This window comes from Protopterus annectens, chromosome 2.part0 (assembly GCF_019279795.1).
Source record: "Protopterus annectens isolate FY-2018-M chromosome 2.part0, PAN1.0, whole genome shotgun sequence".
Lineage (NCBI taxonomy): Eukaryota > Metazoa > Chordata > Ceratodontiformes > Protopteridae > Protopterus > Protopterus annectens.
The window spans coordinates 1,633,182,527-1,633,198,441 of NC_056728.1; the positions used below are offsets into that span (position 1 = coordinate 1,633,182,527).

The window sequence follows — 15,915 nt, forward strand, 5'->3', positions numbered from 1 at the left end:
GTCACCCCACAGATTTTCTATTGAATTTAGGTCTGGGCCATTCCAAAACTTTCTTCTGGTGAAGCCATTCTTTTGTTGATTTGGATGTATACTTGGGGTCATTGTCGTGTTGAAAGGTGAAATTCCTCTTCATCGTCAGCTTTCTAGCAGACACCTGAAGGTTTTGTACCAAACGTGACTGGTATTTGTAACTGTTCATAATTCCCTCCACCTTGACTAAAGCCCCAATTCCAGCTGAAGAAAAGCAACCCCAAAGCATGATACTACCACCAACATGCTTCACCGTGAGGATGGTGTTTTTGTGTTGTGTTGTTTTTGCTCCAAACGTACCTTTTGAAATTGTGGCCAAAAATTTCAGCCTTGGTCTCGACAGACCATAATACATTTTCCTACATGCTTTTGGGAGACTTGATGTATTGTTTTGCAAATTTAGGCTGGGTCTGGATGTTTTTCTATGTAAGAAAAGGCTTCCATCTTGCAACCCTACCCCATAGTCCAGACATACGGGAGATTGTTGTCACATGTAGTACACAGCCAGTACTTGCCAGAAATTCCTGCAGTTCCTTCAGTGTTGCTGTAGGTCTTGTGTCTGCCTCCCTGACCAGTTTTCGTCTTGTCTTTTCATAACATTTGGAGGGACATCCAGTTCTTTGCAACGTCACTGTTGTCCCATATTTTCTCCACTTTTTGGTAACTGTCTTCACTGTGTTCCATGGTATATCCAGTACTCTGGAAAATTTTTGTACTCTTCTCCTGACAGATACCTTTCAACAGTGAGATCCCTTCGATGCTTTGTAAGTTCTCTGCGAGCCATGGCTTTTGCTGTAGCAAGCAACTGAGTAAATGTCAGGAAAATCCTACTAGTACAGCTGAACTTCATTTGAGGTTAATCAGTCTCTTTAATTGATGGCAGGTGTGTACTCAAGAAGACTGAACATTGTAATTAAATCAAAAGGTGCTTCAACAAAGTATTAGTTTAAGGGTGTGCACACAACAAAGTATTAGTTCAAGGGTGTGCACACTTATGCAATCAGAGTATTGTACATTTTTTATTTTTTATACTTTATTCCCCTAACAGATTTGTTTGTTTTTCAATTGAATTGTACAGGTTATCAGTCACATTAAAGGTGGGAAAAGTTTTGAAATGATTTATTGTGGTCTCATTTTATTATATCACAAAAACCTGACATTTAACAGGAGTGTGTACACTTTTTATATCCACTGTAAAAGGGATTCTCATGCCACCTATGTCAGAACCTTGTTTAGTGTGGTACCTACATTGGTTAATTTCAGGAAAGAACCTTAGCTTGGGAAAATCCATCCAAAAAATGAGATATAGAAGATAGTTAAATACAAGTGTCATAATTTACTGTTAAAGTGACCTTCTCTTAAAAGCCTTTTTATGGCAGGTACGTAGCACAATTACAAATGTTTGATCATTTTGTTATTTATTTTATTTATTTATTTATTTATTTATTTAACATTTGATGTTATGTGATCCTATCTCGCCTACATTCTGACTGATGGGTTCGGAGCCGATCCTCGGCTCCGACTCGGCACGCTTATGCCAAAGAACGAAGTCTCTTATTGGCTGAGCTTACTATATCCCAGGATGCACCACTACCAGTCCCCCAGATCTCGTTTGCCGCTAACAAGCAAAGACGTGGTCTCGAGCTTGGCTGAGCTAAGTAGTGTTTTTTTCACTTACTTTCCTGTCAGGGATTTCCTAAAATTTCAACAAAAAGCTGTTTTAACGGCTATCTTGTGTTTTTGTGTATGAGTGGACGCCGTCCCAGAGGCGGCAGAGGCCCCCGCAACACTGGAGACCGCGAGTCCTTTCGTGGCTCTTCAGCCTCCCACACTCCATGAGGGATTATTTATTTATTTAATTCGGATTTATTTATTAACAATGTTAAATTTTATGGTCGTTTTTTAGATGACTTAATTATCATATGGAAAGGAGAACAATCAGCACTCAATACCTTTTTAAATTATATTAATAGTAGTGTAGATTTTTTAAGTTTCACATATGAAACTAGTTCTTATAACATTAGTTATTTAGACATACAGTTAAATTATGATAAAATTAAACACAAGCTTGTATCCAAAATATATAGGAAGTCCACCTTCTCTAATTCGTATTTACATTATGACAGTTGGCACCCTCATCACCAGAAAAAGGCCGTGGTTAAAGGCCAGATGGTGAGGGCAGCGCGAATTGTTAGTGAGGAGGTGGACTTCGAACAAGAAATAGAGTACATTATTTCATTATTTTTAAATAGGGGTTATCCTAATGATTTTTGTAGAAATATTGCAAAGGAAGTGATTGGAAAGAGACATATTGGATTTTATAAAGCTTTACTGAATAACACAGGTGAAATATCTAATATTAATAAGTGTAAGGATCAACAATTTGATTTGAAAAAATATATAAGTAATAATATTCCATTGTATATTACAACATTTAATAACACATCAAGCAGTATAAAGAATATAGTTAATAAAAATTGGAATCTGATAAAAGCTGATAAGACCATGGGTGAAATATTCAAAGGACAAGTGACCTTTGTATACAGGAAAGATACATCTTTACAGGATTTGTTTGAAAGTTTGAATGTCAATGTTAAAAAGTATTCATACAAACCTTCAGGCAATTTCAAATGTGGCAGGTGTTCAACTTGTAGGTACCTGTTAAACACTGGAACCAACGTGATAGTAAATAGACACAACATTAAGATCAATCACAACATCAATTGTTTTTCTACTAATGTCGTGTACATTGCAACATGTCAACATTGCGAAGGTTTTTATGTAGGAAAAACTAGCAGGCATTTGAGAGAGCGTATTAGAGAGCATTTACTAGATATCAAAAATAAAAAATTAACAAATGCATTAGCTAGACATGTTAATCAATATGCAGAACATAGTTTTAAGTTTTTTGGTGTGTTACAGCAACCTTTTGACCCTCAAGGAAAGATAACAAAATATAATTTAGAGGTCCTAGAATTGCGTATGCAAATAATGTTAAATGCTCATCAACACCCTGGTCTCAATGAATGTATTAGTATTAAGCCCATTCTTAGGATGAAAAATATTAAAGGGTGTTGATGTTTATACAATGTACATCAAATATATATATGTTGTGTATTTACATATACATACACATACATATATTTTTTATTGATTTTGACATATTTAAAATAAGTATTGTTCTTCAACAATATTTATTATTGTCGTATATGGTTATTTATTTATTTATCCATGCGTCAATATAAGTATGTATTGTTAATAATTTATATATGTACAGAAGTCAAATCAAATTTAAGCAGTTTTATGATAAGTTTTAAACTAGTTTTTTAATATTCATAATATTTATCATATCTATAATATTTATAATATTTATAATATTTATATTTATAATATTTATAAATTTCAATATACATATATATTTTTTGTAAAGTCTCATAAGTACTATTTAAAAATTTAAAAATTTAAATTTTAATTATAGGCCTTTTGGGTATGTATTGGGTTTTAGTGTTCAACAACAACCTGTAATTATCAAGTCCATATATTATATATATTTTATATATACACATACACATATTCTCAGTACATGTATTTGTCATATTCATTATATATATATATATATATATTTTATATACATTTTTTATATATATTTTTGTGTGTATCAATATGTATTATTTGCAATTTTATATTTATATTTAAGTAAGGCAAACATTTATAGGTATAGGGTATACGGGCATTGTATTGGATTATGTGCTGCCTCAAATTTGTTGTGTGTTTTTTAAGAAGTTTTTTATGAATTTTTTAAGGTTTATTAAGTTCATTTAGAGTATGCTTAACAAATTGATGGAATAATAGGCATCAATTAGGGTGGGGCGGTTAGGTATATAATGAAGATTTGTAGTTTAGTAAGATGTTCTGAAGAAGTTCATTTCATGAACGAAACCTAGGTCGACGTAGTGTATTGTGATTTCAATAAATCGTTCTTGGTATACGTTTATGGACCTTGGATTATTCGTTTGTTGATGATTTGGCAGCACAGTTTGAGTGCAAATCAGTCCTTGGCTGGTGACCCTTCTACACTCTATTTTCAACTCCATGAGGGATTGCCTGGCTGTGCTGCTCCGGAGCCAGTCGGGTGCCATTTTTCCAAGCACCTAAAAGCCTGGGAGTCTATTACTCAGGAGAGCTGGGTGCTTCGGATTATTGCCGGAGGTTACACCATTCCCTTCACACGCCCACCCCCACCGTCCAAAAAAATCCCGGACCCACCACCCAGTCAACGGGAAATTGCAGCCGTAGAAGCTTCAAAGCTGCTAGAAAAAGGAGTCATCCAACCAGTCCCCACAGACAAGATCGGATCCGGAAATTACTCAAGGTTCTTTTTAGTGCCAAAAAAGACAAGGGACCTGAGACCCATTTTGGATCTCAGCAAACTAAACCAGTCCGTCATGAAGTCCAAATTCCGAATGGTCACTTTACAATCCATTCTCCCATTGTTGGAGAAAGATGTTTGGATGTGCTCCATAGATCTCAAGGACGCCTATTATCACATACCGATACATCAGGCATCCAGGAGGTATCTGCGCTTCAGCCTGGGAGACAGTCATTTTCAATTTTGTGCACTGCCCTTTGGTCTCACCACAGCCCCCAGGGTGTTCACCAAGTGTTTGGCAGTAGTGACTGCTCACCTGAGGAGTCTCGGATTCCAAGTGTTTCCCTATCTGGACGACTGGCTCCTGACTGCCACCACCAGGCATCTACTACTAGAGAACCTACAAGCCACCATCTCCCTGGGTGCTTCCCTGGGAATTACATTCAACTGGTCAAAGTCTGTCTTGCTGCCTTCTCAGCGCATAAGATTCATAGGAGCAGAGATAGACTCAAAATTAATGCGAATCTTCCTTCCTACCAAAAGGATACAAACATTACAAGATCAAGTCCGAGCCCTACTTCTAAGATCCAAAGCCCCAGCCAGGATGGTCCTGCAACTTTTAGGTTCAATGTCTGCCACGGTTCTCCTAGTTCCTCTGGCAAGGTTGCACATGAGGATTCTCCAGTGGCTATTATCGACACAATGGTCTTTTCAGGATCTCCCCCTCAATCATCACATACTGATTACAGAAACGTGCAAACGGGACCTCCGCTGGTGGCTTCTGCCATCCAATCTGAATCAGGGAAGACCCTTTGTTATACCCCCTCCAGTGGCCACCTTGACAACGGATGCCTCCCAGACGGGGTGGGGGGGGCATTGTCTGGGCAGGTCAGTTCAAGGTTCTTGGCTTCCAAACGAAAAATTTCTCCATATCAATGTGTTGGAAATGAGGGCTGTACTTCTGTCCCTACAAGCCCTCCACAAGTTTCTCCCTCAAGGCATTATCGCCATCCACACAGACAACATGTCAGTGGTCTGGTATCTAAACAAACAGGGAGGGACCAGATCTTATCCCCTTTGCAGAGAGGCCATGAGGGTGTGGGAATGGGCAGTGGCTACCAAGCACTTCCTGGTAGCGACCCACATTCCAGGAAAATCCAATGTATTAGCAGACAGACTGAGCAGGACTATTCTCTCTCCTCACGAGTGGTCTCTGAACGAAACAGTAGCAGCTCAGATTTTCAAAAGGTGGGGGACTCCGTGCTACAACCTGTTTGCAACACCACGAAACACGAAGTGCAAAAGGTTCTTTTCCTTGACCCCGCGTCAAGGGGAGACAGCTACGGATGCTCTAGTCCAACCTTGGCCAACAGGACTGCTTTATGCTTTCCCTCCGATTCCACTCCTCCTCAAATTCATCCAGAAAGCTTCCCAATTGGGGTCCACAATGATTCTAATTGCCCCGTACTGGCCTCGTCAGGTATGGTTCCCCTACCTACAGAAATATACCCTGGACGGTCCTTGGTTCTTGGATCTAAGTCCGGACCTTCTGGTTCATCAGTCGGGACAACAGCACCAGTCCCTTCACACTTTGAAATTAACAGCTTGGCTCCTCCTCTTCCGACTTTAGTCAGAAATCACACCTTGGACCCGGAAGTTATTCACATTTTATCTTCAGCCCACAAACCCACCACTAAGAAATTGTATCACAGTAAGTGGAAGAGGTTTGCTATCTGGGCTCAACTCAGAGGCTTAGACCCTATTACTGCCCGATACCAGAGGTCTTGAAATTTTTAACATCCTTGTTTAATCAAGGATCTTCAGTCTCTACTATTAAAGTCCAACTAGCAGCTATCTCCAAATTTCACGATTCCATAGACCCACCGTTGATGAGCAGCAGATTATGTAAAACTTTCATGAAAGGTGCTGTGCTTTTAAGACCCCCAGTTTTCCATCCTGCGCCTCCGTGGGATCTTGATTTGGTACTTCGTGCCTTAACATCTTCCCCCTTTGAACCGGCTGCTACATGTGATTTGAAATATCTGTCTTGGAAAACTGCCTTCTTAATTGCAATTACCTCTGCAAGAAGAGTTTCAGAACTTCAAGACCTATCTATCAAACCACCGTACTTGATTTTTCACAAGGATAGAGTATCACGTAGGCCTAATCCATCTTTTGTCCCAAAAGTTTGTTCCAATCTCTGTCTCCAACAGTCTTTAGAGCTACCAGTTTTCTTTCCAAAATTTTCAAACAAAGCGGAATACACCTTCCATACATTGGATGTTCACAGGCAATTGCGCTTCTATCTAGATAGGACTCAACAAATTCAAAAAACAGATCAATTGTTTGTGTCCTTTTCAGATAATAAACTGGGAAAAACCATCACTAAAGCTACTATTGCCAAATGGATCAGAGATTGCATAACTCAGGCTTATTCCTCTTCAAATAAACAACTTACAACTTCTGTCAAAGCTCACTCTACTAGAGCTATGGCTACCTCTATTGCATTCCATTCCAAGCTCGCTATTTCTGAGATTTGTGCTGCTACTTGGTCCAACCCGCACACTTTCATTTCCCACTATAAATTGGATGTGGCATCTAAAGGGCGAGCATCATTTGGTTCCACGGTACTCAGGAGTGTTTTCCAGTGAGCCACCCAGGATTTAGGTGCTAGGGACGCTGTCCCATCAGTCAGAATGTAGGCGAGATAGGATCACATAACATCTTTTAGTTATGTACTCACCATAACTTCAGATGTTTGGGATCCATCTCGCCTACATTCCTAATACCCACCCTCCTTCCCCCTGCCTTGGAGATCAGAAGAGATTGAACGGTTTGAGTTCTACTGTTTTATCTTGTATCATCTGTCAATGTTATATAAGCAGTGCATGCGTGTGTGCATGTATGCGGACAAACTAGATCTGGGGGACTGGTAGTGGTGCATCCTGGGATATAGTAAACTCAGCCAATAAGAGACTTCGTTCTTTGGCATAAGCGTGCCGAGTCGGAGCCGAGGATCGGCTCCGAACCCATCAGTCAGAATGTAGGCGAGATGGATCCCAAACATCTGAAGTTATGGTGAGTACATAACTAAAAGTTTACCATTTGGCCGACTTGGAACAAAGCCAATTTTCAGTGGACGCCTGGGGAAAAGCACTCCAAATGCATGTTTTTGTACATGGGAGGATCCGGAGCACCCAGAGAAAACCCACATGAACGCAGGGAGCACGTGCGGACTCTGCACAGAAGATACTCCAGCTGAGAATCAAACTGGAGAACCTGTTGCTGTGAGGTGACAACACTACCACTGCACCATCCAAAATTATTAAATGTTTTATTATTGTTCCAAAATGAAATGGTAAATTTAATAGCACAGTACATCATGCAACATATGTAAATAGTGTGCTTGTTAAAAACGTTTATAGGAATGCTTAACCTTTATTATTATTCCTCTTTAAAGCTAGCTTTCTCTTAGTAAAAATATTCATTACAGCATATAATTAATTTCATTAATATCTAGTTGAAACTCCAGCAGTGAGTGAAAACCATTTGTTTTGTCTTATTATGTAGTAGATGCACTTGCAGTGAGTGAAAACCTTTTGTTTTGTTTAATTTAGATGGATATGTCACTGGATTTTAATAGCATGATTGAAGACCGCACATCTAGCAGAATGCTAAATCAGGGTTGTTCAGGTAAGAGCCTTACTGCTTTTGTATGTAAATTAGCTCTGCATGTGGGTGTCAGCTGCATGGTAAAACATGACTATGACCCAGATGACCAGGGATCGCTTGGTGCTGGCAGAGCCACTGAGGCAAGGTGAAAGTGAAAGGCCAGTGTTGTTATAGATTCATAGGTTCATAGATTAGTACTAGGCTAACTACCCTTGTGGGCCATTTCAAGCCTAGCTAATTACCCCATTTGAGAATCAAACCGTGCACCTTGTGTTTGTAAGGTAAACACCTTAACCATTATGCCATCCTTCCACACAAAATGCACTGCATAGGTTCATACTAGGCTAACTGCCCTTGTGAGCCATTGTAAGCCTAGCCAATTATCCCTTGTGAGACTCAAACCTTGCACCTGATGTTTGTAAGGCAAACACCTTAACCATTAGGCCACCCTCCCAACCTGTCTTGCCTCTCCTGGGGAGAAGGAGGTGGTCCAGTCCACTGCAGTGCCAAACCCTGTTGGTAAGTGAAGTGTGTGACATATAGCTTTTGAGCTTGGAGTGTGCACTTAGCTCTGCCAAGCCGTGTCTGTGTGATAGCGTTTGTGAGGCATTTGAGAGAGATAACACACACTCACCTACTGGGAGTAGGGGTTAAGGCCAGTAGCAGAAAAGGAAATGTCTGCCTAGTTTGGTATCCTCTAATAATCTACTCTTGTCCCATAGGAAACAAATCCATCAGTTGGTCATGGGAAGGCTGATGGCTGGCAGGTAGCAGGAATGAAAAGGATGCAAAAACATATCTCAAATTTTTTACTGCCTAGTGTAAAGCAGTTTTCAGGAAGGATGGAGAACAAGGAACTAGTTCTTTCAGTTATTTACTTTAGTATACATTGTCACTACTGATTTTGATGCTTTAGTGTTATTACTATATTTTGTTTTTCTTTTTTATGTATTTTGCCATCCTGAAAACTTTCTTCCATTGCTCATTTCTATCTAGCATTCTTGGTTGTTTACTTCACAGTTAAGTGAATCTGTCTTGAATTTTAAAGTTAATTTATGCAATTTTTATGTTCTAATCTTTCATGAAGCCATGTCCTTTCATTTAATTTTTAATAAATAAACATTACATACATGTGTAGCAATTATGCTAGCACGGTGTTGTTTTATATAAGATAAATGTGTATTATCTGTTGAACATTAAAGTCCTAAAGAAATACACTGAGAGATCGCATCTTTGAATTGTAGCAGTCTTAACAGTGTATCCAACAACCTTGTTAAGTAATGTAAATCAAATTGTTTAATAGAAAACTGTTCTGTAGGACAATAAAGAAGCAAAGGTTGCTAAAGATGAATATTACTCCATAGATACAGAGGCAAGAGAAGAAAGTACAGAGAAACTTCATTATCAGTCATCTGGATACAGCTCATTGCTCTCCACAGATACATCACCAAAAACTGGGAATGTCAGTTCAACCAGTCTGACTGAAATTTCAAAGGTGAAGGTGAGGACAGCTTTTTAGGGGTTAACTACTTCAAGTTCTTAAGGCATATCTAGAAAAAAAAACTGGTAGAAAAAGAGCTGGTACTGACTAAATGTACAACCTAATAAAGTTAAAGGAGTGGAAAGTAACATTATACAAATGCATATATTATCAATTACATATCACAATCTGTAAAAACAAAGTAGTTTTAGAAAAGCTACTAAACTTGATATAATTTTCTAGTAGTATTCTCTCTTAAGTGCATGTTTTTGTTTGTTCTTCCATTGCTGAATGGAAATGTAGCATTCTGATTTTTTACACAGGTCTTAACGTTATCAGTATAATGGAAGTGTTATGTACAAAGTTACACTCTTTACTGATGGTGTAATTTTTTAAGCTAATAATCCAATGTACCAAGTGAACAGTATTTAAATGGCAATGCAAAGGTCTGGGTGAGTGCTTTAGTTGATGAGCCACATCATTCATTAGTAAGCAAATTTAGTTATTTTAAAAAGGAGTTTTACATATTTCCATATGAGAAAATGATATACTCAAATTACTGCAAGGATGACAGAATACATTCAAACTGAACAAAAAACTGCATAACTATTTTGCATATAGTCATTTTAAAAGTGATTAAGCTGCTTTTTAACTGTTTTTGATATCATTGATCACTTTTCACTTTCTATTTTTGTAGGAAACAACAAAGCAAAGGATGGAAAGAATAAACAAACTGTAAGTAACTTTAAGGAGTACTGTCTTTTCTCACTTTTGTCACATTTATGAAGGTTTCTAATTACTCATTCTGAAATGAATGGTTACCTTTTACCATGAGTGGTTTTCTGTCACAATTTTTTATGGTGTGATTGGGAAGAACACAGTACCCATGAACTACCACATCAATGGTAGTCCACTGAACACCGAAGGTGTCATAAGAGATCTGGGAACACAAGTGGATAGCAACCTATCCTTTGATAATCACATCGCCACAGTGGTCAGAAAATCCTACTATGTGGCACATCTCATTACAAAGGGTTTTGCCTCCAGGAAGGAGGTCATTGTCTCTCTCTACTCTTCCCTCATTAGACCAATCATCGAGTACAATGCCCCATTCGGCATGTACCTCACTAGACATGTGCAACAACTAGAAAGACCACAAAAATACCTCACTGAGAGGATCCTAGGCCTTAGACACTTGCCCTATGCGGAAAGACTAAAAAACTCCAACTTTTCTCGGTATCATATCACCTACTTAGAGGCGATCTCTGCTTCACCTACAAAGCCATGTCAGACCCAGCACCGTTAGATTTGCTACATCTAAAGAAATCACAATCCCTACATGCCACACATGCCAGAGACCTCAACCTCATTACCACAATCAACATAACTGGTTGGAGGGACAGGTTCCTATCCCAGAGACTGCCCATGCTCTGGAATAGACTTCCTCTACACGTCAAGAAGAGCACTTCACTAGCCCTCGTCAAGAGAAATCTTGACGAGTGGATAGGAAATAGAAAATTCACCCCAGGGATAATTTCAGTGGCCCTGCTAGACAGTGGCACCAGGTAATAATGTTGGGTGGCTTGATGCCAGGAAATCTTTTGGGCTAGGCTTGTAAAGGCTCCAGGGCCATTAGCCTAGTACACTCCTATGAACCAATAAAAAAGAAAGTTTGCACAGGAACTCAAAAACTGCATTCTGTGGTGGGTGAAGGCACATATACCCCTCACTTTAGGGAGCTTTGCTGACATTAATCGTTTACTAATATAGTCAACTGTAATGTCACTGGACCTTGGGGAATGGAGGGGTTTCCAATGCAGTTATCTCCATGAAGTGGAGTGTGTTTTGGCTCCTTTTCTGAGATGTGAGAACCAAAGCCTCAAGTCATGGCTATATCCCTCCGAGCTACACTCTCTAGGGACCTAAACCTTGTCACCACAATAAACAGAACATGCTGGAGGGATAGATTCCTGTCCCAGATACTTCCCATACTCTGGAACAGGCTACCTATCTATGTCAAACAGAGCTCCTCATTAGCACACTTCAAGAAAAATCTTGATGATTGGATGGGAAATGGGAAATTCACCCCAGGGATCACTTCTGTGACTCTGCTCGACAGGGACACAGGAAAATAATTTTCTTGGGTGGCAAAAGCCAGGGTACATTTTTTGGCTAGGCTTATATAGACCCTAGGGCCAATAGCTTAGTACCTACCTATGAACCTATGAAAACTAAACATTTTCTAACATAAAAACTGTTTCATAGGTTCATCGGTACTTTAGAGTATTGGTCCAGGATGATCTTTAGGAGCCTAGCCATACATTCCCGTGAAGTTTTTAGCCTTTATATTTTAAGAACAAGTAACCCAGAAATGAGCTGAACATTTACTAGTTGCCACTGTCTGTGAGGGACAAGGGAGATAAACCAGGGTTGAATTTGGTTATACATCCATTTGTGTAGATTACATTTAAGTAACATAAGAGAATTATTTTGTGCTATGTGGAGAGAAAGACTGTTCCAAAGAAGTGTTATTATCTATCATACATATCTATCCCTCTAATATGATCTATTTATGAGGCAAAAATGACTTTGATCTCTCGAGTGGATGTTTATGCCCCAACTGGACTTGCAAATGCCCAGTAGGTCTAACAGGATAGGGTCTGCTGAGACTACACAAGTAAGAAATAACCTCTTAGTAGCCTGTATGACATCAAGAAGAAAGACAAGGCTTTGAGGTGGTCTGCATGTTTTATTTAGGCAGTTAAATAAGTACAAAAGCATTGTGAGCTTTCGAGTTGTGTTCGTATGTACCTGACCAAGCACCTAAATGGACATTATACTCATTAGCTGCCCTGATGATTGATGAACACAGACAAATGATGGCTCAAATTGTGGGGGTGTGGTGCCATTGTAATAGTTACTAGAGACTTCTTGCATACTGAATGATACTGTTGTACATTTTTTGGCATTCGGTTTTGTTCCATGGTTTTGATACCAGCTATTTGCTTGGGAAAGGCCATCCTGGAAGATCTCAGTCTCCTCTGGAAAGTCTGCGATGGCACCAAATTTACAATCATCTGCAGACTTTACCATCCATAAACATGCTTTGATCTCGGAAAAGTAAATGCCGAAGAGGAGTGACCAAAGTAGAGAACCCTCTTTTGTAGGAGGTAGAGCAGCCAGTCCTAATTTCTTGGGTAGTATTTTTGAATCGGTTTGCTGTCCAGCAAGTTACTTAGGGATTTACCTGGGATAGTTTTATGTGTGATACCTGAGTGTAGGGTGGTGCTGAACGTCTTGATATGCACTGAGTACTGATTTGTCCTCATCCATTGCTTCAGTACACTTCTTAAAGACGTCAACCAGCTTAAATAGACAGTATCTGCCTTAATAAATCCATACTGGCTTAGGTTGAGAGCTTTTATGTTACATATGTCCTTATATACTTCTTCCATAATGGTACTTTCCATAGCCTTACAGATGAGGCTCTTCAAACGTATGGGTCTGTAATTTCCTGAGTCAACTGATGCTCTACCTTTGTTCAAGAAGATGACAGATGCGGTCTTCCATTCATTCAACACAAAGCCTTTCTGGAAGCTGACACTGAATAGCTTCTTGGGTGGAAGCTCTCACAGGTCCTATTTCAGGTTGGTCGGGATGTTATCTGGCCCCACAGGTGGTGACCTTGATCTTACTTAGCACCTTGAGGACTTGTTTGTGAAAGAGTTGACCAGGGAGTATAGATGAGGATATGAGATTTGGGACTGTAGGAAGGGAGAGGGGTGAAACTTGAGCCTAATTTATCTTTTAGTGGATTGGCTATGTCCTCTGGATCGGAGTATTTGATATAATTTGCAGTTATTCATCCAGGGTGCTGTGCTTTGTTTCTAATGCTTCTATCACAGATAAATAAGACGTTGTTCTTTTCTTAGGTGATGTTTTTTAGCTCGTATTTGGCTTTGGGTGATTTGATCAGGGTCTGAATTCCCTGTTAAGTTTATCAGGAGCTTTTTTTTACATCTTGATAGTTTAATTTAGTTTTACATGCAATGAGCTTTTTTTTTCTTTTATTATAAAGCCTGGTTTAAATTTTCACCATATGAGTTTATTTTTTTAATTTGGCATTAAATTTACTTTGGAACTGTTCAGTTATTCACTTGTGCACAGAATTTGGCATTAAAGGGTTCCTTGTAAGTAGGTGGGCCATCAAGTTGGATGCCAAGACTCTGTTACACTGTTTTAAAGTATCTTTGCAGTCACCACAACCCTTCTACTTTTTATACTATTTCCAAGATCACTATACATCAGAATGAGTGGAAGACTGTGAAGTGCCACAGCCTGTAGACTTAGTATGTATTATTTTATGAGACTTCTAGTTCTGCTGTTCCAAGGGCCAAGGTTATGGTTCTTTGAATATTAGTAGACCCAGTGCATGTCTCCATTCAGGTACATTCCAAATGATTTTGCACTGCAAAGAGAAACCACTACCACACGGGATTAAACTCTGTTCAACAGTTAGCTGGAAGTTAATGTCTAAATTATACTGTATCAGGGAAATTATACTTTGAAAGTGAAAGCAGTCTTAATGTTTCATAAAACCCTTTTTGGTACAAAGTCCCTTTGGGCCCAGAACAAGCTCATCACTAAAACAGTGTGCTATTAAATTATAAACTTATTTTGTATAAATGTATATCTTATTGGCATTATTTTTAGTTGATTTGCTATTATACATTTTGTCTTTGTCTTTCGGCTTTTATATCCCTAAATCCTTATCTTGTTTGTCTGACTGTTGGATTGGAGCTGCTTGTCAGATCTGATCTGGTCATACTAAAGCTAGTAGCTCCAATCTCTTTTAAGACATTTCCCTCACATAAGCCCCCTGGACTCTGCTTTCCTCAGATTGTATTTGCCACCATCCTGATCAGACACTGATTTTATCATAGCTAATATCTCCATCAATTTTGTCTTTTTATTTCTTGGTCTTCTTCTACCTCCTTTGGGAGATTACTTTAATAATTAGTTGAATAGTTAGCATATTATGAGGTATTTTTGTACTTTTTTCTAATCTTTCTTTTCCCCCTAATCACTGGGGCTTAGGCCCAATGCTTCTGTTTAAAAAAGCCTGCTATCAGCTCTTTTTCACTGTTAGGTAGATAGTTACTCTGTCTTCATGTTTTGTAATGGGTAAACAGAATGAACATGAAAAACCACCTGAAAAGAGCTTTCATAAAACTGCCAAATGTGGCCATAAGATTAAGCCCCAGGACACCTTGTGTCATGTGCCGGTGTCTGGTCCAGAGCATTGTATGGCAGACTGCATAATTTGTAGGCCTTTAGGACTAGATCCTTGTCAGATTGATAGAATATATTATTACTGTAATGTCTCCTTCTCTCAGGTCCATCCTCAAATAAAACAAAAGGTAGAGGCAAGGATAGAGTAGACAAAGAACAGGATTCCAGAAAATGGAAGGAGAAGATGCTATGTTGTCTTCGACACTGAAAGTTTGAAATCACCAGGTTGGATCCAGAATCCCCAGCATCTGCAGCTAAGGAGCTTCCCCATAATTCTCTCCTGTCGGAGCCCATAATTCTAATTTCCGACAAATTTCTGTAGCCTACAACTAGTACACATTCTTCTGAGAGGGAGTTACCTTGCTTTGCATTGAAGTCACTATCTACTTCCTCACATCAGTCTTTCAGTTCTTTCATGAGTGTTAGTGAGTTAGCATGAGAAGGTATAATGAGAGCCTTAATTAAGGGTCAAATTGAATTTGATGTCCCCCCCTTGGTTCTAGGCACTTCTACCCCTATATAAGCTCCTTTCCTGGTCTGTGTTGCGGATCCATTGGTTTTGGAACTGAGTCACCCTCCAGAAAGGTGTGTGTTTGAATCCTAAAAGACTTGTCCCTCGGATTCTGTTGCTACTCATACAATTCACTAGATACCAAGACATTCAAGCATTGAGTGGGTCTCAGGGAAGCTTGCCCAATGCAGAGCCTTTGAGTCCAATTTTGGCACTGTTGCATATGGTGCCATTCTCGGTGTCAAACACCTCAGCTTTCAAAGCGCCAGTGCTGATTTTGTCCCCTTGGCCATCTGACTCTTCAGTGTTGAGCATACCTTCCTGGATGCCACTTAAGTCAACTTGAATAGGGATGGATGGAACACAGGGGAGTGTCTCCCAGATACCTGCTGATTCTGGGGCGGCCTTTGAGGTCATGGAATGGCTGATTGCTTCTCCAGTGAGAACTTCGACACAGCCTTTATCACTGCCAGCTGCACTCTGAGACATCCTGCAATCTGTGCCTAAGCTTTATCAGCAGCCTTCCCACAGGTAATGCACAGATGATATCCTCAGATACCC

The 15,915-nt window shown here is 39.4% G+C and overlaps 1 protein-coding gene across 2 annotated transcripts in view; it reads left to right on the forward strand.

The window, feature by feature from the left end:
* The window catches only part of CEP44 (centrosomal protein 44), a 744,696-nt gene that overhangs the window by 638,864 nt on the left and 89,917 nt on the right, over nucleotides 1-15,915 (forward strand). For both annotated transcript variants that reach the window (XM_044061707.1, XM_044061708.1), the window contains 3 exons: nucleotides 8,017-8,092; nucleotides 9,436-9,572; nucleotides 10,249-10,286. In XM_044061707.1, the coding sequence (XP_043917642.1) occupies nucleotides 8,017-8,092; nucleotides 9,436-9,572; nucleotides 10,249-10,286 (251 nt within the window). The remainder of the gene's footprint in view (nucleotides 1-8,016; nucleotides 8,093-9,435; nucleotides 9,573-10,248; nucleotides 10,287-15,915) is intronic.